Source organism: Coloeus monedula (assembly GCF_965178545.1).
Source record: "Coloeus monedula genome assembly, chromosome: 2".
Classification (NCBI taxonomy): Eukaryota; Metazoa; Chordata; class Aves; order Passeriformes; family Corvidae; genus Coloeus; species Coloeus monedula.
The window spans coordinates 9,011,760-9,037,970 of NC_138782.1; the positions used below are offsets into that span (position 1 = coordinate 9,011,760).

Genomic DNA, 26,211 nt, shown 5'->3' on the forward strand with positions numbered 1-26,211 from the left:
TTTAGTTTGATGGAGAGTGTTACTCTGTTATGTATTTGGTAATGCCACAGATGCATATGAAAGGGACCTCTTCCCTCACCTCCAGGCACCCTACGGCCAGCTTCTGCTGCCTTGAGATGCTGAGCTCATCACAGAATCAATCGCAAAATTGTAGAAGTTGGGAATAACATCTCCACATTGTCTAGCCTACCCCTCTGCACACATTGCCCAGGATTGTGTCCAGCTGGGCTTTCACTGACTCCAGGGAATGCTGACAGTCTCCCTGGATCACCAGTGTCAGTGTTCAACAGCTCTCACACAGTGAAAAAGTGTTTTCTTATGCTCAAATGGAATTTCATGTGTTTTAGCTTGCTTGTCAGTGGGATCCATATAAAACTACAGCGTGGTGGTGGGAAAAAACCGACCAGATATCGTACCAAGTCTGTGTGCACCTTCACAATAAAGGACAAATGAAGCCAAAATACCAAGGAGATCCCGAGGTGATCCATCTTTCTGGGAGCAAGACAGGCTTAGGCTTCAGTGAGCCGGCCTCTGGCTGAGTTGAGTAGCTTGTTGTCTGCTCAGATATGAGGCAACAACTCTAAATGAATTCTGCATTTCCTTCTGCAGTGCTTCTTTTACTGTTCTGATTTAGTGCAACTCCAGTTTGGATGTTTCTTAACTGATAATTGTGACAAGGCAGGTGACAGTAACAGTAATACCTACTCATTTCAACTACACATATCATGGACTTCTGTGTATGGAAATCGAATCTTTTCTATTGTGATGACAAATGTTTCCTGTTTTAAAGTATGTGGTTGTGCCTACTTTTGGAGTAAATGGTTTTGGTAAATAACTTGTCTGATCGTGAATTTAAAGTGAACCGCAAATCCTGCCAATAAAACAGTAAACATGGCCTCAGTATCAGCATTCTGAATTATTTTTTGTCTTTTTCCCTTAGCCATCACTTTCTTACCCAACTGAGTAATGTGAATGATCCCATTCCTGCTGAAGAAAAATTGACCAATTAAATTTAAGGGCAAAAGGATATTCAAATCCATTAAAGTGCTCAAAACCTCTCATCATTAGCTGCTCTTAAATATATGTTGGAGAGTATTTCATCATTTGCTGTTAGGCAAAACAATTACTGAAATCATCCTTCAAAATGTCAGTTTTGAACAGGGCTACATTTGTTTTCCAGCTTGCCACAGAAATTTAAAAAAACAGAGAGCTGAAGTATTTCACCATCAAAAAGCTTAATCTTGTAATCTTGCCTGAAATTTTATGGTTCCTTCTGAAACTATGCTCCCATATTTATCTCCTGAAACCTGCCCTAGTTATTGGGGATTAGCTAGCAATACTACCTGTTATTAGAGTGTGTTGATACTCCTTCCACCTGTTTTCCCTACATGATTTTGGTGCAACAAAGTCAACTGATAATTTCCACACTAGGGAAATCCATCTATGGGTGAGTTAATAAAAAAATCCTTCAACCTCCACCAAGAAATACAGTACTAAGCAAAATCTGGGGGAAAGGATTGCTTTAAAACTCTGGAAATCACTCTGAGAGCTTCAAGAGAGCTCTTCTAGTCTGGCCTGACCACTGTTCTCACCCCCGTGGCCTGACAAAAGTATCAAAGCAGCATCCTCCACAGCCCCTGCTGAGTTTAGGTTTGGGGATTGCTGTATTTTTGACATTTTGAGGTCTTCCCAACAGCAAAGTGGTGTTGCTGCCTGAACCTCTGGATAGGGCAGGAGAAGTCATGCTTTGCCCTCAACTGCATTTGTTGTGAGTAGCATCCACAGAGCATCCACTGAAGAAGAGTGACGGTTCTGTTCCCTGATCCAAGCACAGATCCCACATTCCCTAGGACTTAAGTAAGGTGTGCAGGGAAGAAAAGAACAGAAAGACTTTTTTGTACCCACACAGCTTACTAAAGGACAATATTTAGAGAGGGAATTGAATATGAACTGCACCTATCTGGAGCTCTGCTTGCAAGAGCCATGCGTAAACAGAGAAAGACAAGCACAAGCTGGGAAGAAGGCAGCATCTGTCTCAGAGGAGAATCAGGCCTTTCCAGCACAACTCCTGCCTACTGGAAAGCAGGAAAAACTCCAGCAAGACCTCTGTGGCCAGCAGCTACCTACTGTTAGCTCTAGGGGAACAGCTGCAATAAGGGATCCATCATGCAAGAATTGTGGGATGTGTCATGGATGAGGAGTGGAAGGGAGTGAGGCATCCTCCTGAGAGCCTTTGGCAGCAGTTAGATAACCACGTGGTGAATCAACCAGATGCCACCATGTCTTGGTTGTGGATAGCTCCAATTTTTACTGCCAAATGCAAAACTGGTGCTACCACACCAGATCACTGCTTAGCTGTCCTCCTGTAGCACAGCTCCAAAACCATAGGCTAACTTCCTTCTACAGCAGCTTCTCCAAGGATAACTTGAGGATAAAATCCAGTCTCTGCTCCTTCATACTGAAAAACATAAACCCAGGTACACCTGGAAGCTAAAATAGTGACTCCAAATGGCTAAGAGAGCAGTAAGAGAAGAAAAACAGCTATTGTCAGCAACAGGCACTGAGAAAACAAAGGCTGTGTCATTAAAGCAATTGTCTCTCTACAAAAGGGCGATGACCTGCAAGATCCCAGGCCAGCGTACATCAAAGTAGCCAGCACAGAAAATTTCCTTGAAGACTGACTGACTCCTTTCAGGAGCCAAGACTTTGCTGTGGTCCTTCTTCTCTGAGCCTCTCCTGTGGCAACAGCACCCTCCAGCTGCTGCCCATGCAGCACAGCATCACCGAAAACTGCATCAGCTCATGTCAAACACCTTGGGAATGACGTCATGCAGATAATCCCAGGATTCCCATTACTCCAACAAGTAGCAACAGATGCTTCAGCTTTTGACAGCTGGGTACCCAGGCACTTATCCAATGCTTGTAGTGTCTGCATTCTCCCTCTCCCTGTGTTGGCAGGGCTGTGAATCGTCCCAAACCGGGCCAGGAGACACTTCAGAGACAGAGTCAGAGAAGTGGGTATTTGCTTTATTCAGCGCACCAGGTGTGGGGGATCGCTCCTCCAAACACACACACACAGACAGCACTTCCTACAACACAATATTATGGGTAAAATTCATGAATAGTCATCACATTCCTTGGGATAGGAGTGATTATACCAATTAGTTCTTGGAAGTCATTAATACCATTAGCATATGTGTCACAAATGCGTGGTGTGTCCTGGTGGTTGCACTGAGGAAGGCTCCTCTTCTTCCTCGGAGGTCTTTCTGATGAAGCTCAGTAGTCTTCATCACAATACACTTTTCACCTTTCTTTCTGGGGCATGCATAGTCCTTTGTAAGACAGCAGTTTCTGTGTTGGTCTCAAGTAAATTCTTGTTCCTCTCGACAAGATTAAGGTGAATCCTACTTCTTAGGTTTTGTGATCAACATTTGCTGTCTCCCAATAGTTAACTGTGCTTACATGAATTAACTATTGATCAGTCTTATCAGCTGTGACACCTGTTGGGTGCTTGGGCTGTTCCTCTTCCAAATACTGTGTACTTCCTGTGGGGAAAACCACACACCATTGAGCAGAAGAAAGCATAATTGAGGCAGGATGGACGCTTGACCCTCAGACTCACAGAGATCTCTCATACACTCTATTAGGATCCTGTCTTACAGGCTGCACCATAACACATATTGCCAGGAAAAGCCCTAAATCACAGAATCACAGACTCAATTAGGTTGGAAAAGACCTCTGAGATCCTTGAGTCCAGCCTTTGGCCAAATACCACCATATCAATAGACCACGGCACCGAGTGCCAGTCTTTCCTTAAACACCTCCAGAGACAGTGACTCCACTACCTCCATTCCAATGTCTAACCATCCTTTCTGTGAAGGAAATTCCTCTTAATGTTCAACCTGAACCTCCCTTGGTGCAGCTTAAGACTATGTCCTCTTGTCTTGCTCCTGGGAGAAGAGACTAACCTCCACCTGACTACAACCTTGTTTCAGGCCATTGTAGAGAGTGAGAAGGTCACCCCTGTGCCCCATCTTCTCCAGGCTAAACACAACCAGCTCCCTCAAAACCACCGATGAGGCAGGAAATCCTGCAGCTTCAAAAGTGACCTTCAAAATGCCAACCAGAACAAAAGAACATGGTACAAATCCCAGTATAAAAACCACCAAAAAATGATGGATACTAAGAAACATCCCTGAGCACAAAGTTGCTCAAAGCATAAAGTCACCTTCTTCAAAACCAAGACTAAGTGACAGAGAACACTAAGATAGTAACATTTCCTGGAAAAAGGTATCCCTGAGCTAAAAAGGAACATCAAAACTCCATGAAAACTCCTCTACCTGCTCATCTGTTGATTCAAGAAGAAAAAAATGTGCAAGCTAACACATGTAAGGCAATCACGGGAAGCAGGTTGAGGCAAAGCAATAGAATCTGGGAGCATAGCACTCTGGAAGAGCCACGGGTAATGCACTGCTCCAGGATGGCTCTGTAAAGTGCTCCAACATATGCCAGGCACTGTAGAAATCAAGGAAAAAGCCACAGGGTGAAACGCCCCTAGGAAAGGCGGAAGCTTCTCAAAAAGCCAAATGGGAAAGCACTCCAAAAAACCAAACAGGTGTGAAGAACTCCTCCGGAGCCAATGTGGTGACACTCTTCAAAAAATACCAGGTGAGGAGGAAACCGGAAGAGTCAGTAAGCAGTATGCAGTGAAGGACTCCTCTGTGAGGCTGTGATTAGCAACTCCAGTAAGAGTTGGGCAGTGGTGTGGTGAAGGAATTGAAGATAATTCAATATAAGATTCCAAAAAGATCTGGGCCTCGTGGCAAAGGGATCCTGAGGGTCAACAAGGAGAAGGGCTCCTGTGGGGCTGCAGGCTAAAGGGCTCCTGAGAGGTTGCACTGTAAAGAACTGTGGGACTGCACCGTAAAGGGCTCCTGAGGGTTGACAAGGGAAAGAGGTTCCTAAGGGGGGCATGGGGAAGACCTTCTGTAGAACAGAACATCGAAGGGCTCCTGTGGTGTGGCAAAGAACTGGCTCCTCTAGGGTATAATGAACACAAGACAATAAACACAAAATCCTACAATACATACAATGCAAAATACTATACAGTACTGTACCATATAGTACAATAGCTAGGCAAGAAACCATGATATAATGCAGTACATACTCTGCAATACATTTACAATGCATAAACTATAATAAACATGACAGCACATAACACATGTAGCACCATAATAAAATGAATGAGAGGGATGTGTCTTTCCAAACTAACTGTGGGCCTGCTGGTAGATAAAGCCAGATACTAATAGGTGAAAGAAGCAATGAGAGGAACCATAAATTCCAGAGGAATTCCTCTAATTGACACAAACTGTTGCTCACCCAAGACTGTGCTAAATTCCTGGACTTAGAGAAAAAGAACATAGATACAAAGAAAAACGGGGGTCTGTATTATGTGATTCGGGAACTCTGTACCTCTCAAACACCTCAGCCAAGGGGGAAGGAGAGAGGGAAATGCGGGGAAGTTAGGATAAAAAGGAGGCTGCATCCTCCAGCAATTTGAGAGACCCCAGAAAAAATGCCCGGGAAAACGGGCTGTGGGAGGAATCTTAGCACATAAATGCAGTTAACTGCGCTGCAATACCCGCCGCCGCCATTTTTTGGTTTCTTGGAGGGAGGGCGGGCTTGCTCGGAGATTCAGCTCGCTCCGTCCCCACCCCCTCGCCTTCTTCTGCCTTCGGTCCTGCTTCTTCCCTGTCTGCGCCTGTCCCTCTGCCTTGCTTTGCCGCTTCCCCGAGGCAGCCCGTCGCCGCGACAATCTGCTTCGCCTCCGCTGCCGCTTTTCCCGCGCTGTCCGGCAGCCGGCCCGCAGCCGTCGTTCGCCACCGCCGGACACAGGCTGCTCGCCGTCGCTTGGAAGTCGCGCCCAGCCGGTGAGAAGAGCTGCGCAGGCTCGCCGCACGCCCGCTCCATCTGCCGAACAGACGCCGACGGGGCGCTCCGGTGTCCTGGTGGTAATGCTGTCGTTGTCTTCCATTTCTCTATCCGTCTCTCTTTTTCCCTCTCTGCTCTCTTTTCTATCCCCCTCCGGCCGGGTCCATATCCTTTCTTTATCAAAAAACAGTTCTCAGATATAATATTGCCGCGTTTGAGCTTTATTTTTATCCGAGAAATCTAGCAAAAAGAATCCTTCCCAACTCCTCTTACAGCGGAACTGGACAGGATCAAGATTACCCTTCAAGTTTCCAAATGCCAAGGGGGTGTGTGTGATGACGTTTTTTTGATGTAGAAATGGGGAGCAGCTGATGTCCACCCCCAGTGCCCAGCCTCTGAACTGCTAGGAGCTCAGGCTGTACAGCCCCAGCTTGCATCCCATAGCCTGGAGCACCACTCTTCCTGGGCCCCAAAGGAAAGCGGCTTCTTTCCTTGCCAACACCTTGGCACATGAGGCCAGCTCCCCCTCCTCCTCTTCCTCCAGAAAGCCCCGCTCCAGCCTGTGGCAGCTGCATGCACCTGCTTGTGGAGGTGCCTCCTGGGCAGGGCGCGCTGAGACAGTTCCTCTTTGACACAGCCCAGCTCCAGCCAGGTCCGGGCTCTCCTGCCTCCTGGCCATGAGGGCAGCTTCCCTTGAGGCCAGCAGCTTCCTTCACAGAGCAACTTCCCTGCCCAAGACAGCCCCAGCCTGGTGGGAGCAGGAGGTCTCAGGCCTGCTGAGAGGGCTTAGCCTGCACACAGCTCAATGCAGCAGTGGCAAGGCCCAGGCAGTGCTTGGCTTGACTCCCCCTTGGCAATTTTTTCTGTAAGAGGAACCTCTTCACAACAAGACAAGCATACAAGTTGAGTCAAAAACCAGGGCATGGGTGTTGTAGAGGGCACATCCACAAAGTCCTGAAAAGTCTGTAAAACCAGCTGGAGCATATTTGGATGCCTACATGAAGCCACACAAGAATGTATCCCCTGCTGAATTTCAGGCCTTTGACCAAAAAACGTGCCAAATACACAAGGCTTCAGTCATCTGTCCCAAAATATAGTAAAACATTTTAACTTGCTTTCCAGGAAGCTCAGGGGAGTGATGAGTGCACTGAAGGCAAGATTTTCAAACGTCTTTAGAAATCACACAGTTACATGCTTTTTCCACTGTATGTTACAAGTTTAATTGTGCAAAAATACAGTCATCAAGACTTCAGCTTTGCTGAGAATTTGACAAAAATGGCTTAGACTTCCCTAATGCCAATATTTCTTTTTCAAGCATAGGAAGATGAACTTTTAAAAACTTTAAAATTGTATTTCAAAATATGAGCTACCAATGTGTTCTTAAAAAAAAAAAAAAAAAGCAGAGAGAGAGGAAAAAAAGAAAAATCAACCAAATATTTTCAGGGCTCTATCCTCTGGGTCCACGACTTAATAAAACAAACACCACATCAGCCCCAAAATAATACATGTGAACAAGAAAGGCATTGCAGAATCCCCTTGCCCCCATTAATATTTTCCTGTAGTGCCTATATCATGGAGAAATTTTCAAACAATTCCTCTCCTTGTGCAACCATGTTTTAACACAACTACACTGGATATTCATAAGGCTGTTCTGAGCAGCTATTTTTTGATCCTAACAAATCTACGCGTTTCTTGCACAAGTGTCTCAACATCTTCGTTATCCTTTTCTTCTGAACTTGGTTCCCAGTCTGAGTCTTCATCAGTAGGTTCGCACTCCTCCTCCTCCTCTATGAAGCTGTCATTGAGGTCATATTCATTGGCTTCACCATCACTGACACCATCTTTCTCCACAGCCCTTTTTCCTGTAGGGACAAAAATGCCATGTGTTCATGAATAATAAATACAGAGCTCAAGATCCCTCCCAGAGCCCACACAGTTAAACCTCTCTTCTCAAGAGGAGAAAGAATCACCTAAACAACACATCTATCTTCCAGTTAGGCCTCTAGCTATTGCTAGATGGCTGCTTTAACCCTAGATTTTCTTCCTTCATCCATCCATCCATCCATCCATCCATCCATCCATCCATCCATCCATCCATCCATCCATCCATCATATTCTTAGTCTGTGGAAGCTGATACGACTTTTAATTCCTACTCACTTCTTTCTGAGCTTCACATTAGAGAAGGAAATCTAGATCACTCACCTCCTATGTTCTCCACTTGCATTCATGCTAGATAGTCTGTGTTTCCCTTCTGAAGGTCATTTCCACTGCATTTTGGCAGATGTGTGTAAGCCTTGCTCTCAACATCTGCGACATCTTTTCTTAAATGCCCAAAATTCCTAACTAGCCATGGCCTCTTAATATCCCAGTCATGTCTTAATTCTGTCCTTAAGTCACATCTCTGAGTAAAATCATGTTCATTCCTCTTCCTCCCACCCTCCCATTTTTGCATTCTTATCTTATCTAGAAATGGTATCCGTTTAGGTAACTTTTTTGTTGAGCAGTTGTCTCCAGCTTTCATATGAAACTATGAGTATGTATTTTTTCTTTAATTACAGAGCACAGTCCAAATCCTAACTCTATATTAACCATAAGCACTTCTCAGCAAACTCTTGAAACCTCAGGTCAGAGCTCCAGGTACAAACACCACCACCAGTATGTCACGTAGTCAGGCTACAGCCTCTATCAGGCTGTCACACTTGTCTATGAGTGGGAACACTCCTATTACAGAATTACCTTCCTTTTTATGCTTGCTGGCTTATTGTTTAACAGACTTCAGAGTAAATTAATCATGCCCATGTTAGCCCATAACCAGCAGAATTTCTTAGCAGAATCACAGACTGTAGTCCTGCAGAATTAATTTTGTCTTGGAGGGGAGGGGTCAAAATGAAGATGCTGAATACAATAAGAACAAAATCCCCCTTCTCAGACTAAGGTTATTAGAAAAATAAGCCCAAGAGCTGCTTATCAAAAAAAAGCCCTTTGTCACTTTCACAGCACTGTGAGTTCTATTTTACAACAAAAGAAGGAATTCTGGCAAAACACTGATGACTTTCATATTCTTCCTACAAATGTAGGAAGTGTATACTATGTTCTCCCTCCCCATACATCAATTCTTTGATTTTAGCAGTGAGTGATGCACTTCCTTTTATGCCTTTCCTCTCCACTTCTTTCCATTTAGTTTAATTCCGTCCTAAAGCTGATGATTAAGCTTAATTTTGCCTTTTCTCTAGCAGCATATCTATAAAGATGACCTTGAAACTTTCTACAAAAGTAGCTTCTTGATGTGGGGAAAACAAGCTTGCTGACCGCTCCTTCCAAAATGTTCTATTTTGATGTGAGCTGATCAGCTTGCTAGAAAACCTACAAAAAAGTGTGTAGGAGAATACTGCATATTCCATGGTTACAGGGTGTTATTCATCTCAGGAGCAACAACTTAGTGAAGTCATTCAGCAGTGACAATTTAATGACAGCATAACACTGACTTTTTTTTTCAATTCCTTCCCTACAACTATTCCCCAGTAATTTGTGTCAGATTATTTCTCAGAACATTCTCTACAGGCAATTCTGGCAGCAATTAGACTTAAAAACTGAACATGTCAAATGTCAGGTGGAGGGCACCCCTCTTCTCTTGGCTGGTGGAATTTAAATTTAAACTTGTAGGGAATTTAATCCTGCTGTGTCTAACGGTGCAGTTGTGCCAAATATGATGAAATAAAAGTTAATGGAGCCCTGACTGTCTGTCTGACCCTGCAGGATCTGGTATGATGGCCTCAGGTGTGAACTTGCTGAGCACCACGTTTTATAATCTTTGCCCTCCGCAGAGCTAAGTAAGCCAGTCAACAAGACATTAAAAATCTTTTTAAAAATAGTAAATATAAACAGAACTTAATAAATTCCCTTCTTTCCTGTATGTGCAGAATATAAATTATTCTGTGGTTCTTACTTAGTAAGAAGAGTTTGACAGATTGAATTTCACTTCTGTGTGCAAGTTTTACATGCTACAAGAGCAGCACTTTTTCCTTCAGTCGCCCCTGCCTGACCATCAGCTGCACACACAGCACCTACTATTTTGGTAAGGAAGGTGCTCTTATGAGAGCTACAGCTACAGTTTAAAACCTTCAAGAAAAGATTTAGACTTTTAGATATGCACACAGCCCAGCCTGCTACATTGTAAAATCTTCACCACTCAATGCATGCCTCAACACTTTGTAACACAAATTTCTAACCCGGACCTCTGATCAAGATGGGTACTTGTATCACAGGAGGAACCAAAGCACACAGGTAACAAACATGCCTCAGAATATGCTGGTGCACAGATACAGTATACAGATAGTAAATATCTGGTGATAGCCAAAGTGCACACAAACTTGATAAGGAAATGGTATGGGAGAGAGATTTCTCAGCAGAAAGTTTAAAACAACCTCCTGCATTCACCCACAACAGAAATGAAGGCTGAAAACACTTTGCCTAGAAAGCTAACTACAGCTATTTGCACTTTTATTTATTTTCTCTAGAAGGCACATCTGTTTTGAAGATTTCTTTAGGAAATTCCCAGCCACTCCTTGGTGATCTCAAGGAAGGCAAGCCAGTTCCCACTCCCACTCAAAATGCAGCAGTTCCACACCCTCGTGCCTTACTCTGGCCACTGAAAGTGAAGACTGCACAGCATCAGACTTTCAGACTGCTCTTTAAAGCTCCCTTTTAATTTTAGAAAGCATAGGAAGCTTCACATTTGGAACATGAGACACAAAAGAATCCTGGAAGCAGACCTAATCATATTTAAAACTTGAGTCTATGCACCCACAACATACATAAACTTCTACACTTCCATCCTAACATGCTCTGAAACATCAATACCTCACTGTAAGTTTAAGAAAGTTCATCAGCACATGCACAGATTATCACCTGAAAGTTATGTAAAGGTCAATACAATGCAGAGGGAATTATCTCCATGTTGCAGGAGTAATCACTCCTTATAGGGCAACCTTAACTAGCTGTGCATGAAATACTGGATTCCTTTCATCCTATTATGGCCCCTGTGTAAGGAGTGAAGATGGAAGACACCTTTTAGCCATATGGGTCTCTTCTTAAAATACGTTTGCTTTCTTGTCTGCTTCTAGGGAACTACAGGTATGATTATCCAGGAAGACTGGCACAAATTCAACTGAAGCACTATTACTTGTAAGAAAACAAGAAGGATTTTACTAAAATAACTACTACTTTCTCCTCAGCTAAGTATTATCAAGCATCTCCAACACTATTAAATGCCAAAAGAGCCACAGCAGACCAACTGCATCCCAGGCTGATGTGCCCACTCATAACTTTAGAATACACTCACCATTGCTTGAAGTTCGTTGTTGTGTTCCTCTTCCAGTTACTAAAGAAAGGGAAGTTGTCAGTCAGGACAGAGTGAACTCTGCCATAAGGATTATTCTTAGAGCTGCTACAACAGAAAACTGACCTATTAAACAAATGCTGCAATGGTTGTGCTGTACTTACAGATATAAAAGCTACTTTGCTGCCCCAAAAAACCCATTTTTGTCTTGAATCATTCCCAACAGATTACCCAGATAAACTGTTCTTAAAATTATTATCCCTGCCATCTGTAGACAAATGATGTCAATTCTGATTGAGGCTTTTTAAGCAGCAAATTGGAATATTTTAGGGCATTTAAATATTTTACACTACTGTTTCCATAAATGCTATTCCTTCTTAATAATGTCATAGCCTTGCAACTTCAAAGTAAAATGCATTATCATGTCATTTCCATAACTGTTCTGCTCTAAATTATCGTTTATTGCATTGTGATTTCATGTGGAAAAACTCAAAATCCAATAACCAAGAGAAAGCACCCCAAAAAACCAAAACCAAGAAGTATCTCTTTCAATTCTTTAAGAGCTGACAAAATGCAAACAGCACATTCCCCTGTATTTTTTCACCAAGTCAAGTTAATGGAATATAAAAAGACTACAAAATGTTAGATTGGGAACTCAAATTCAGTTTTAGTTACATTCCCTTCAGGCCTCAAGAGAACATATATGCAAAAATTAGTTCTCACAGTAAGAAAATCACTGATTTAAAAAAAAACCAGCACAAAAAGATGACAGACATGGTTGCAATATTTTGTTTAGAGCATCAAAATACTTCAAAATTGTATCTTACCTGAGAACTTCTGATTAAAAAAAATCCCAGAAAAAAAATAACCCCAATACAAAGGAAGCTATAAATGCAACATTATTCCCTTAAAGGAGATTAAAGCATTTTACTGAGTTGGACTTGATGATCCTTGTGGGTCCCTTCCAATTCAGAATTTTCTGTGATTCTGTAATATTGAACAAATTGGCCCACCTGGAGGTGCACTGTGCTTGTATTCCAACTTGTGCTGGGGGTTCTTCCTGCAAAGAAGAAAAAAGTAATAGCTTGATTCATCACCTTGTTGCCACATTTAAAAAGTGCAGAATTCCCTGGTATTTTATGGATAATTTTCAAGGCACAGCATTTAGATCAGTCAAGTAATAGCCAACAGATAAGGACAACAAAATTAACACAAAAACTCTTCAAATTATATCTGTTGCTTCATTGAAAGAATGATCAATTTTTTGTGAGTGCCTCCTTTATCCCCAAAGAATGAAACACAGATTAAGAAATGATCAACTAATACAACACAGAAGTTGTCTTATCTGGAAGGAGAGACAGTTTGGGGTTTAGATAAAGCATCCGTCGTACTCCTCAAAAGTATGTTGGCAATTTCATTACTCATATAAGCCTATATTGGTCAGCCTGATATGGGAAATTCATCTCGTAGGTGTTTTTAAGAGAACCATTTTTTCTGCATTAGCTGAGTATCACCAAGGCTTTTTCTTAAGAGCTCATTTTGTTACACTTTGTTACATTTTGTTACATTTCATGGAGACCATGTTCTTTAGGATAACTCCACACTTTCCAGGAGAAAATGTTTCTGTGCAGAAACAATCTTTAACAGCAGCCAGCAGTTTCAATATGTTCCCATAGAAATGCTATTGCCTCAAAATATATCTTCTTGTCCACTGTGATAATTATACAGTCTGATAAATAAGTAAAACCTACGTACTGAAAAACAAATGGAATACAACAATATTTTGAAGAAAATCAACAGTGCTTAAAGAAACAGCAGTCAGCCATAAACTGGATTTTCTTGCTGTTACCTCTGTTATGCTTTCTAACAAATCAAATGCTGTTTAAAATAGTTTTTGTACAAAATCCCAACAAATACATTATCAAAATAACTAAAAGTTACAGATCAAGAACAACATGCAACAATAAATTGTTCATATAAAAGAACAATTTACTGAATGTTGAAAAGAGATACAGTGTTGATCTCCAGGTCACTGAACAGGTTCATTGAATAGTCAAGTTTTCATCTCTGACAGCTGATATCATTAACAAAATAGTGATTTTTACTGTGTCAGTGTTAAAAGTATGCACAGACTTGGGTGCTTTAAGGGTAGCAGTCTGACTGCAGTAAATTTCAGAAAGCTACAGTCAAAGTTAACATCAAGAATTAGTCATTATTCTATTGTCATTCTGTGAGTGCAGGGGACAACATTCTTAACCTGTAAATAAGGAAAGCCACTTTGCACAGTGTTTCTCACCTATAACAAGCCGTTCCGTATGGACACTCAGGCCGGTTGTCATTGTCATCCTGAGCCACCATCTCCATGTCATCATAGTCATCATCAGTAGGATGACTGAACTGCTGGAAGTGAATGGGATTCTTCCTGCAAGAAACAAATATACACCAAAACTGACTGTTCCATTTCAACACAAGAAGCAGACATATAAAATGTGTTACTAAATCACTGACAGCTCATTTTTCTGTGGTTACATGAAAAGGAGCTTTTAATGTTTAACTTGATGCAGAATGTATGACCTACTTTCAGCATAACAGAAGAAATTTTGTCTTAGCACCTGCTGCAACAGAGGTTAAACCAGGAATTTTCATATTTCCCATCAGCTTTAAGTTTCCAACTTCCAGCACATACACAATAGGTTTTATCTGAAATTACAAATTAGCATGCTGACATGAAGTTGTACCATAAGTTGTACCATAAGACAACTACACATTAACAACTCCAGTGTTAGTGAGGACAGCACATGACCATCATCCATGACTTCTTGCTCTACAACACTTGAATCCGAGGTGAATAAGTAGGGAACATAAATTTATGCATAACTGAAAGAACATTTCTACCGCTTCTAGGCAAGAGTTTTGTACACACACCACTCAAGAGCAGGCAGTCATAAACATCATTAGAAGAAAAAGTTTTCTTCTTTCTAGAACTGTTGTAAGTGGAGTTAAAAAGAATACAAAAAACCCAAGTTCTGACTTCAGGAGCAATTCATGTGACAGATCAAAATATGCTACGAAAAATTACATCAATATTAACATACTGGTAGCAAAAGCAAATTTACGTTTTCCCTATAATTTCTTAGAGACTTTTTTCCTAAGCATACCATTGAGAAGCAAGAAATGTGAGATTTTTTAATAAATTATTTTCCAAAAGACATCTGCAAAATACTTTAGTGATTACTGCAATTATTCCAAGAGTACATAACCTCTAGTGTGTTTGTGCAAATTATAAAAGTGAGCTGCCTGCCTCAAGCAGGAGGAGGAATGACGATTTTCAGCTACGAGTACTTACTGCTTTTACTTACACTTGCTACAGCTGCATTGAGAAGCAAGTATGGAACACACCAGGGACATGTGTGCAGCCACCTCCATACACAGCAGCTTCCTCACTGATCAGAGAAACTCCTTTAAATTCAGAAGTACCTCTTCTGAACTTCATAGAGGAGAGTCAATATTCATTTTATCATTTCAACTACCACCATAAGAAAAGAGCATTTGTTACAGCTCTTACAAAATGATGACTTAAACACTGTGAGCTCCACTGGCCATTCAGGCCTCCTTTTAGCATTCGAAAAATACCAGATATTTAGTATTAATTCTTTAAATCTCCATTTGCCAGATATCTTTCACTCAGGAAACTCCACAAGCAAACTAAAGATAAAACTCTTCTATAAGCCACTTATCAAAGACCTGTTTTCCCTTGGATCTACTTACCTAGGTGACAAGCTTCTTGTCCTGGTCTTTTGTTGCTTCTGCAAACTGTAGGGTAATTTAATAATGTTTCACTGAAAACTATTGCAACGTTGCAGTCCGTAACAAATTCTCAGGAAACATCACTTGTTGTGACAAATTCAGATTGTCTGCCTACTTCCTTCCCCATTAAAAATAAATGGGATGAATCCAAATCATTTTAGAGGCCATTTGCTTATGTTAGCACAGAGCTAACATACTTGCAGTAATAGCAAGAATTCTTGGTCACATGAAATACAATTTATCTTCTCAAAGGGACACAGCAGCAACTGATGTTCTTTGAACTAATTTTAATCCTTATTCCTGTATCAAGATACATATAGCATCATAGTTGCCAAGGAAAGAAGACCTAATACCTTTCAATTAGCCAATCTATTGTATTTTAGGAGATACCCATTTCATTTTAAAACATTGCTTCAAGACCTACTTGGACAATACCAAACAGCCATTATTGAAGGAGAGGGGAAAAAAAGAAAGTATGGGAGAAAGGAAGAAGAGCAACAAAAAGAGTTGTGATATACAAGTCCTTATCAGTAGGCTTCAGGAGTCTTTCGGCCAGTAGATTATACTCCTCAAATTATACATTACCTGGAGCACCTCAAACATGTCCTACCTCTTGAATATGCCCTACCTCAGATGCTCAGGACTAGTAGAAACATCCTATTTTATCTTACTTTTACCTGGATAACTTGTACTTATCCTATGTGTAGTGCAATGATACCCAGCAAAATAAAAGGAAGCAGAGAAGTACATAGCTAATAACCAAACATCTTCCCTTTTTTTCAGAAAAACCCTAAGGCTGCTTCCTATAAAGGTTTTTTTGATTTTTTTTTTTTAATATTTATTTGTAGAAATGAGATATTTGAGTTACAGGAGCACATCTATGACACTGTAAGTTGCACTCCAAAGTTAACTGTTTCACAACAAAGCCTCAGTGCACAGGAATGTGTTAATTCATTTGATCAAAACAAAATCATTAGGCTTTACTTGCATGAAAAGTAACTAATTAAAAAGCCTATTTTAATAATGAAGTTTTATGACCACTGCCTTCATATAAACATACTGACACAGTTACTGCAGCTTTGCTTTCACAGAAGCTCTAAATTTGTGTACGCATATTTCATGGTCCAGGAAACTATGTGAACAGAAACTATGCAAATAAAACTTTAAAACTTCTTCAGAATCAATACAATCATCTCAAGCAGAAGTTGAGTATTGCTCAGTGAAATATTTAAGACAGTTGTTCATCTGTGTTGTTACCAAAAGCAACTTTAAAAACTTTTTATAAAGTAAATTTTACTGACCAGTTCAGAATCCCTGACTCCTCATAAACCCATGCAGAAGACCCCTTTCCATCTCAAGGGCTTATTTTTTCAACTACTGAAAGAACCTCCTAGTGAAAATGTAATGAATTACCAGCGCTACTTACAAAGCCATAAAATTACAGTGTGAAGTTATGCCGTGACTGCACATAACATGTTTATAAGTTCTATATTTTAATTCTTACTAGAAGACACAACTCGAAAAAAGGACAGATGCGGGTGTTTAGCCACCAGATTTACAAGCTTGAAGTGAAAGGAAGAATACTTATTTTCATAAACAAACAAACAGCAAAGTATTTAGAAGAACCCACAAACAAATCCAAACACTGATTCAGCACCCCCTGCTCTGACAGTTCTGGGAGAGATTTACACACCCCCAGTCAGCAGAGAACTGTATCCCAGGCTATGGCGAAAGGATTGAATTGTGGAAGAAAGACTGTGAGTTCCAGTTTCAGAGATGAGAGTTCAGGTCTACTATACCCCTTCTATGTGGCCCTTGAAAAGATTTATTTTAATTCCCTATTCTGCTAACTTCAGAAAAGCAAGCAGCAGACAAGAAAATGTGACAGTATTCAGAGGGTGAGTTCCTCGACAACAAATATAGGCATCTACAATATACACAGAGTACTTTGTCTCCTAGTGATAACAGCAGTTCCTTTGAATTTGGCCACCTCAGAAAGTGACACTGAACAAAGGTGACAAGAAGACTACTTGGGGCAAGAGGTGTACATCAAGGTTGATTCTTTCAAAAGTAATGTTTTCAAATTCATAAATGAAGAAATTCAACTATGGGCTACAAATTTTCTTCCTAAATGTCTAAGACAGGCTAAGAGAAATGCAGTCAAATAACTAGAAGTAACATGTAATCTTTGCTCTAACACACTTTTGCCACCAATGCAGAAACAACTACTTAGGGGCCTTGAATTAAAAGCAAATACAAAGACAGACTACAAAGCACATTTCTTTTGCTGCAAGCAAACAGGCTGTTTCATAGTATTTCCTGAAGATCAAAGCTGACATTTTTGATGCTCCCTATTTACAAATTTCTCTGACAAAGACTGCTATTTGTTATTTCAGAACATTCTTTTCTTTTTATAAAGCAGTACCTTCCAAAAGTATTGCTGCCAAATGTTTCACAATCAAGAGACCCAGGAAAAAATGTGCACATACAGACTCCTACTCACTATTGGTACCTAAGATTTGCCTTTCCTGAAGATTAGGAATATTTCATCATATCAGAGCATTAAATCACCTTAATACCCATACAGGGCAAAACTTCTCTCAGCAAAATCCAAAGTAGCTGGAGCAAACCAGAGGCTGCATTTCTACTACTGGATCAACGGAACTGTCTAATAAGACGTGCTTTCGTTAGAATCTTTAAGGGGAAAAAATGAGGTATGTCAAAGCTACATGAAAACCGCCATGTGATGTGCACATGAATACAAAAGCTTTACAATTTTGATATACACAGTTATCTCAGCATCAGGCCCACCAAACATACAGAAACCCAGTCACTTGTGCTTGTTTGCTTCCTAATCAAACTCACTGTTTTTATTATTGCTGAAGCCCCTTGGGGGAAGAAAAAAAAAGGCACTAGATCCCGTTTCCTGGATTAGCCTTATCTTTTGTATTTACAAGGTACATAGGATTATCTAGGGCTCAAAATCTTCTCCTAAATGTAGTTCTCAGGTCATTGGGCATTTTCTAGACTCAAGAGCACTTCTAGATTTCAACCTTCCCTTCAGTGTAACACCAAGGACACCACAGATCTCTTCTGGGCAGAAAGAACTAGCAGGAGGCCAGGCACCCAGCACTGGTATTTTGGAACTTCTCTGGAACATTTGTATGACAAATCTTCCACCACCTCCATCCTGAAAGGATATGAGTGGGTGAAAAAGAAGAGGAAAAACCCTGTTGCTCCTCACTTGCAGTATTTCCAAAGACTGTCCAAATAACGGTTAACCTCAAGTTCCTAAGTAAGCTTTGTTCTGGTTTTAGGGGGAGACTGAAAGCTTGCAAAAAATTGCAGAAACACCGATTTATAATAAAAGAAATTCTCAATTATTTAGGGATGACAAATAATAAGTATTTTAAACATTCAGATCACAAAGCACGGAGTAACTTCAATAAACACAACAGTCTTTCATGTAAGTCTTACCTGCTAATAAAACAAACCTACAGGTTTGTTGGGTATTTGAACCTTTTAAATCTCTTCTGCCTGCTAGTACCTCGTACTGTACACACAGGTCTTTTTATTTTCTTTTTATAATGGACCTTTATCTTTTATTTCCTGCAACACTTCATCTTTTAATTTGCTTGAATACTTCATCCCTTGTTTGGGTTGTATTAGGAATTAGCAAGACATCCCGGCTCCTCCTTTTGTCGTTCTAAAATTATTGTTCTGCCATTTGTTTCTCATCAGTCCCCTGTTCACCGGAAGATTTTTTCCAAATCAAAGCTTCTAACAACTTTATAGTTTTCTCTTCCATAGCTAATACATTACTTCTAAACAACAAGCTACCCCAAGCTAGTTTTAATTTTGCTTTACCTGTAACAGCCACTTCCATACATGCAAGGTGTCCTCTTATGCTGGATCTGTTTGGAGTTTCCTGGAGCATCTGCACTTCTGGTTGAATCAGAAATCTCAGTGTTGTAATCCAGATTTGCATCAGGCTCAAGAATCCCTTCCTGGGCACCAAAATATTTTGAAGTCCTGCCCCAGTGAGCTTGTTGGCTTGTAGAACCAGTAATCTGCTCTTTGTTTTTCTCAATTCTATTGTCTTTACTGGAGATCTGACCTACTGTTTTAGACCATTTGCTATGCAGCTGCCTATCATTTTTTTCCAGAGAAATTCCAGGGTTTTTTGTTCCAGTCTTGCCATTTCCTTCCATATCTCTCATGGAATTCTCAAGAGGAAATCCAGATGTATTCTGTGGAACAAGGTTACATTTTGAACAACCTGAAAATTTACACTCCTCAGAATTAAAAGCTTTGAAGTCAAACTGTGCCTCATCATTCCTGCATTCAGAATCAGTCGTAGAACAGCCTGGGTTAGAAAGAACCTTGAAAGATCGTCTGGTCCAGACTTTAAAAATCTTCTACTCCACTTCCCAAACTCAAGTTCACTGCTAAACACAGCTGCTGAATGAAAAGCTCAAGTTCAGTAAACACATAGAGAGCACGCACTCTTAAAAGAAAACTTATCCAACAGCTTCCATCCTCAGCTTCAGTTCCCTCACAGCATGACCGCTCACCACCTCAGTTTGTCAACAGTCCAAGGACTAGTTTAAATTAACTAAAAATTAAAAGTACTGCTCCTGAAAAATTAATGGGTGTTATACAGGTGAAGATGTAGTAAACTGTAGAAGAATGTAGACTCCTACCCAAGAATCAATTTAAATGATTAATGAATTACTTACTAACTTAATGAATTATTTAATAGTTTAAGCACCAAGATATATGGAGCGCACATATATATATTTATCTACATAGAAGATATATGGAAACTGAGGATACACACCCTGAGGTTAATCCCACCTTGCTACTTCTTAAATGCTTCAACTCATGACTCTAAATCATAACAGTCTGTCATAGACACCATTATGCAAACATTTCAGTATTGTCACAATCTGAATTTTAAATTTTGGAAAAAATGTACATTTAAAATAAGAAATGTGTTCTTTAGAAAAAAAATATGAGATACACAACTGAGGAACAAACACTGTCCTGACAATTGAGACATTCGCCGGAAGCATATCTACATTCAACGTTGAACTACTTTGATACATCATAGAACTATTAGAAGGTCTCTGCTCTCTACAGATTATTATCTATGTTTCCACTCCAGTAAATTTATACTTAGTTTACACAGGTGTGTTTGGCAGAGCCTGAAAATCAGCCAGTGATTTCCTACTTGATTTTGCTCCTTTCAATGCAAGTTTCATAAAATGATGTCCAAAACCAGAAACAATTACATTTGAGCAGCAATGTGATTAAGAAAGGGCAAAGTCAGCATTAATATCAGATGATCCTGACCAAAGCATATTTAATGACTCAACTGGGACACAAAGACAACTCCCAAAATACAGCTCAGCAATCAACTGCAATTTAAGAGGTAAGCCTTCCTTTGCAAAAGAAAGCATAAATTACTGCAATTTGCCACTACCACTTGTGAGTTCTCTACCACGTATTTCAACCCACTGCCTGTGTTGTACATGAAGAGCCAGAACGCTCACGTTGATCAGGACCAGTTACACAGCAGGCTGCGATCCAGGGAAACCAAAGCCACCAGCGCTCAGCACTGCGACAGCACGCGCGGGGCCTCGGCGCCCTCTGGCGGCTGCTGCCAACTACAACAACTCAGATCTTTTCGCTTTCTTCCTTACAGAGCATTTTCTCAATCGCTTAAACACGACAGCAGGACCGTGATTTAGGCTCTGATATCCAAATTACAGTCTTTCAGAGCTCTCTTGCTTGCCCTAATACATCAGTTTTTCTGCAAAGTCCTGAAAGCAATTTCTTACGCTGTGCTTGAGATTAAAATGATTTATGAAATTATTAGGTGAAAATAAGTAAGGCTTCCTACTTACAAATTGAAAAATTGAATAATTCATTATGTAGTCACTCATTTTATAACCTGGCAAAGAGAAAATAGCTCTGCAGCTGTTATTAATGCACCTAGTGGACCACTGTTACACCAAAACCACTCTGAAGACTTTGCACGGTTTGTTTCAATTAACCTTAAAACCAAAGCCCCAATAATTTTCAGTGTTAGAAGCATTTTAACTGTTTTATCAGATCCTAGAACAGACACAGGCAATTCTAATGCTAGACATAAAAACCATCTCCTCAGGTGGTTCCCTCTAAGGAAACAAGTCAGTGAAACCCTCAGTTTGCTCTCACCAGAATATGCTTTGTTTGTCTTTAGCAATGATCGTTCTCTTTTCACCACTTGCAGGATGTTGTTAGTAAGGATTTAACTGCCTGTAAATGCAGCTGTACTGTGAGGTCACAGAGACACTGGACTAGCTGGGCCAAAGGGTCTGTTCACTCACTGCCACAAATCCTTTCAGATTACTTTTTTTTTCCCCTTTCCTTTTTTTAACTCAGATTTTGAGATGGTGGCACAAGCACATTCCATGCTACCTTCCTTTGAAACACAGCAGTTGCTGAGCCACATATCATCCTTATCTGACCATAAACCCTCACTACTAGAATGGCAATAGCTTGGGCGAAGCCCAGTGTCGCATTACATCAGTATCACACCATCAGCTATCCCCAAAGGTTCTCAGGAAGAAAAACCACACGCAACAACCACTCCTTAGGAGCAGTGCTCTGGCCGATGTCTTCCTGCCTCTTGCTGTAAAGCTCAAAGTCTGGTACTTCTGCAGGACAATTGGGGCCCAAGTGACGCCATGATCATTTTTTGCCTTTTGTTTTATATACCCTTTTATATAGCTTTTATGTATCCTCAGTGCTCTTAGCATGCATACCTGTAATGCCTTAAGCCCAATAATTTAGCATAGTCCTAGTATTCTGTTAAGCCAGGAGACCAAACATCTTGGAGGCCTCACAGTTGGGGCCAGAAAGCCCTATGCTATCCTGAGAAACCAAGGTCCTTTCTGGAACACATCCCCTAAACTAAAATAAGCCCATCCAGGGGGGAATTCCTTGGGATGGGGGGATATCATGCTATCCCTTCAAGCCTCTAATTGGGGAATCTATGATAGATATGCTAATTTGCAAGGTCTATAAATTGTATATGCAATCTATCGTGGGTGTGCATTTCAGCGCATTCCACCTTGGCAAAGTGGTGCACCATAAGGATCCTTATTAAAAACTGACATAAAAACCCTTTTTTCCCTTTACTGTGTCTGGCTCTTAATTTTTAAGGCCAGGAAAAGGCATCATAAGTCCCAGATCCATTTCCTTGAAGGAAATGCAAAAAACCAAATCTTTGAGGCTTCCATGATCCTTGCTACAGAGCTATCTAATGGACTGGTATTTCAAAACAACAAATCATGAGCAGAACACATAGAACAAAAAGTTATGTTGTAGACTCAACCTTCAACATGACATTGCCAACTACATTCTCATTTTTTGCGGTATCATGGTTCTGCCCTGAGCCAAAAAGTTACCTGAGATGAAGGAACAGGGATGGAAAGGCAGCTCCTTTTCCATTGATCTTGCTCCCCACCTTCAAAATCCTCTATAGTTTCTTCAGAAGCTAATCTTTTTTTCTGCTGCACATGTACTTCTGATTTTAATGACTCTGTATGGCCTTCTCCCCTTCCTTGGCCTTTTTTCTTTCTACTACCTTAAAAAAAAAGAAAAAGGGTACTTTTGGAATGCAACTTTTTCAGTGAAATCCTGACACTAGAAATCATTAAAGCAGAACACTGGGCACATGGCACGAGAAACAGCAGCAGTTGTGAAAAGGAATTTTGAAACAGCTCCAGTAATGTTTGCATGTACCCCCAGTTCCCTCAAGGTCAGGCCTTCAGATATGTCTCACCCACACAGCTCCAAATCTCAACACCAACACAGTCAAGGAATTAAGTCTTTGAAATAAACATTATATTCACACATATAACAAGTGTTATAGTACTGGCAGAGAAACAAACAAATAAAAAAACAAACCCCACTCCCCCAAAAATACAAAACAAAAGCACAAACGTAAGAAAACTAGTACAGGACTCAACACAGCCAGTTGAAGCCCATGCAATTTTTACATAAATAAGGCAGGATGGACCAGTCTAGATATGGAAAGGGGATGAAAGAAAAAAACATGGAAATACAGATTTTCTTTTGCATCTTACAATTTTTTCCAAACTAGCTTTTGAGGAAAAGAAGAGGCAGTGTGGTGGATGGCACATGACTGAGGTGTTCAAAGCCAGAGTTGTCCTCATCAGTGCACAGAGACACCTGTATTTACAACAGGATAGAAGAAGCAACTGGCCAGCCACTGCATAAAATACTCCTGTGGGGCTGCTTGGGCATTAAGAGCCAAATCCATTAACAGCATCTCAGCAGAAACAGCAGCTGGAAAGAGTCTCGCTAAAGCCGAGCTGCTGCACACAGGGGAGCGGACACAAAATGCCAGCCACAGTTCATACATCTGGACTGCTTAGCAAAGGAAACTCAACAGTTTGCACCCAAACCACGTAACACCTCCCCACAGAAGGGCAAGCAGGGTGGGGTGTACTGCGTTCAGCACAGGGAATGACAGAAACACTATTTCCTCCTCTCACTTCTTTAGCCTTCCTGTACCATCAATAAAAGTCACAAGGGCAATAAATGCTGTGTAGAAAGTTTGTCTAATGGCAGTTTTAGACGCTCCCAGGACCAAAGTCAGACACGTTGGAAAGTTTTCTTGAGCTCTTGCCAATGCATAGGCACTTTGTGTGTCCCACTGGCAGTGACTGAACACAGCCTTCTGCTCCTGTCACTGCTGATATGCAGCAGCAGCAGTATGTGACACATCCAGCAATTTCTTTTTCCCACAAGAACAGGAGGGAATGTAACACTATTTTAGCCTCATGTTGGTAAGAAACTATCACTCTGTAATGAACTGCTCCTGCTAGGAACTAACTTCGATCTAAATAATCAAGCTTGATTCAGTAATGATTAAAAAACTAGCATGCAACACCACCCAAACCCACCTACCTTTAAAACCTTTGAAATCAAGAATCTAAATTTAGAAGGGCAAAACATCAGTCGCTTAAGTGTGGAGAACGCTAGGAATTGAAGAGACAGAAACTACCTAGAATTTACATACAAAATAGGCAAGTTTATAGGAAAGGGCTCCAGAACATCCAATGCTCAGCTGCACAAACAGAGTTTATTATCTGGCATTAAAAACAAAAAGAACAGAAAGACAATTAACTGATGAAAAAGAGCTCTATCACACCCATAGGACTGATGACAAAGGAGACAACAGAAGTCAGTCTTTGTCAGCTGCCCCACACGGAGCATGGAAAGAAAAGTAGCAAAGTAATACTTTCTACCACAACCATTATAATTTTAAAAATTGTATCAAAGCACAGAAATGCATATGGGAATGCTATCATTATCACACCGCAAACCTACCTCCTGTCATTACAGGCTTGGAAACCCTCTGCACGAGGAGATCTCTTTCCAGCATCCAAGATGGAAGCACTCTCTTTCTTTGAATAGATTTTGACTGTTTGCTCTCATTATCCTCAGAAAGAGGAACCTGAAACAACATTTACTGTTTAGTGCCTTTATCCAGTTACGGAAGAGGAGGGGAAACTAGACCACAGTTTGTACTCAGTTATGCCCTTCAAAAGCAGCCTGGGTAACCACCTACTTTTTGTATGGGGACCATTGCTCAATTATTTTACTTTTTTTTTCAGTTTCTACCCACTCAGAAAAACAACATGTGTAGAAACCTCTGTGCAGTTAAAAAAAAAAACAAAACCAAGAAACAAAACCAAGAAACAAAACCAAGAAACAAAACCAAGAAACAAAACCAAAAACTTCTTACATCTTTGGAATAAGTATCTTAAAGGCTACAAACTGAAAAATTCATAGAAGAGCTTTTTACCATCATCTTGCTCTAGAGTGTCCACACACAGATATAACAGAAAGAGCAAGTTTAACAAAAGCCGATTTGTCCAAGAAAAATAAACCCCCAAACCCCACAAACAGAAAAGTCTTTCTAGCATTCCTACAATTTCATTCTCCAGGAAGTAACTAGACTCTAAATCTCTGTAAAAACAGTGCAAATCAAAGTCACATTCATTATTTACTGAAAACAGCACTATCATTTTGAATTTCCTGAGCCAGTCCACCTCAGGGATCTCAGCTACAGCAAAGGCTGACATTTCATTTGTATAGAAAACACACCACCTCCTTAACTTTTAACACATGCTTACAAATATTAAATTTCATTAAAAACTTAAGCACCCACCAAAAGTCTGGAGGCAGCATCATTATTCCTCATTTTTCCAACTCCCTGTACCTCAGAGCTGGAACATGCTGGTTCCATTAACAATGGAATACAGGACATCTCCATGAACACTTGGTGCTTCTTCTGCCTCAGCCTCCTGATTTTTTTCTGACAAAACAGAATAAATTTTAGCTACTCACATACTACAAATATAAACATATACTTTCGACTCAAACACAAAAGTTGGACTGAACGTTTGCAATTAACAAATGCAGTTTGAAACTGACCATCAACATCCTCTTACATCAACTTACAGAGGAAATAAACACGCCTTCCTTTTACCTCATACCTAAAGGGTTTTGAACAAAAGACTCTCTAATTAAACTGCTGACCATGACTGTGGTATTTTGGGGTTTAAATACATACACTGGTTGCTGCCATGACAAAACTTCGAGAAAGCTGAAATTACAGAATCACAAAGTGAACTAGGTTGGAAAAGACCTTTGAGATCATCAAGTCCAACCTATGACCTAACCTAACACCTCCTCATCAACTAAACCATGGCACTGAGTGTCATGCCCAGTCTTTTTTTAAAGATGTTCAGGGACGATGACTCTACCACCTCCCTGGGCAGATGATTCCATTTCCCAATCACTCTTTCAGTGAAGAATTTTTTTCTGACATCTAACCTAAACTTCCTGGCACAGCTTAAGACTCTGTCCTCTTGTTCTGTCAGTTGTTGCCTGGGAGAAGAGACTGACCCCCACCTGACTACAACCATCTTTCAGGTAGTTGTGGAGAGTGGTAAGGTCTCCCCTGAGCCTCCTTTTCTCCAGCCTAAACAACCCCAGCTCTCTCAGCCATTCTTCATCTTAGTATTACATCTTAGAATTTGCTTTATAG

The 26,211-nt window shown here is 40.6% G+C and overlaps 1 protein-coding gene across 1 annotated transcript; it reads right to left on the minus strand.

Moving 5' to 3' along the window:
* Positions 1–7,429: 7,429 nt before the first annotated feature.
* On the minus strand, positions 7,430–25,428 carry APLF (aprataxin and PNKP like factor; the record flags this gene model as incomplete). The annotated part of the gene is made up of 8 exons (XM_082303427.1): positions 7,430–7,793; positions 11,274–11,312; positions 12,284–12,330; positions 13,567–13,692; positions 18,945–19,327; positions 22,535–22,709; positions 24,482–24,612; positions 25,330–25,428. The coding sequence occupies 8 exons, from the start codon at positions 25,426–25,428 to the stop codon at positions 7,591–7,593; spliced, it is 1,203 nt and encodes a 400-aa protein (XP_082159553.1). The 3' UTR covers positions 7,430–7,590.
* Positions 25,429–26,211: the final 783 nt, after the last annotated feature.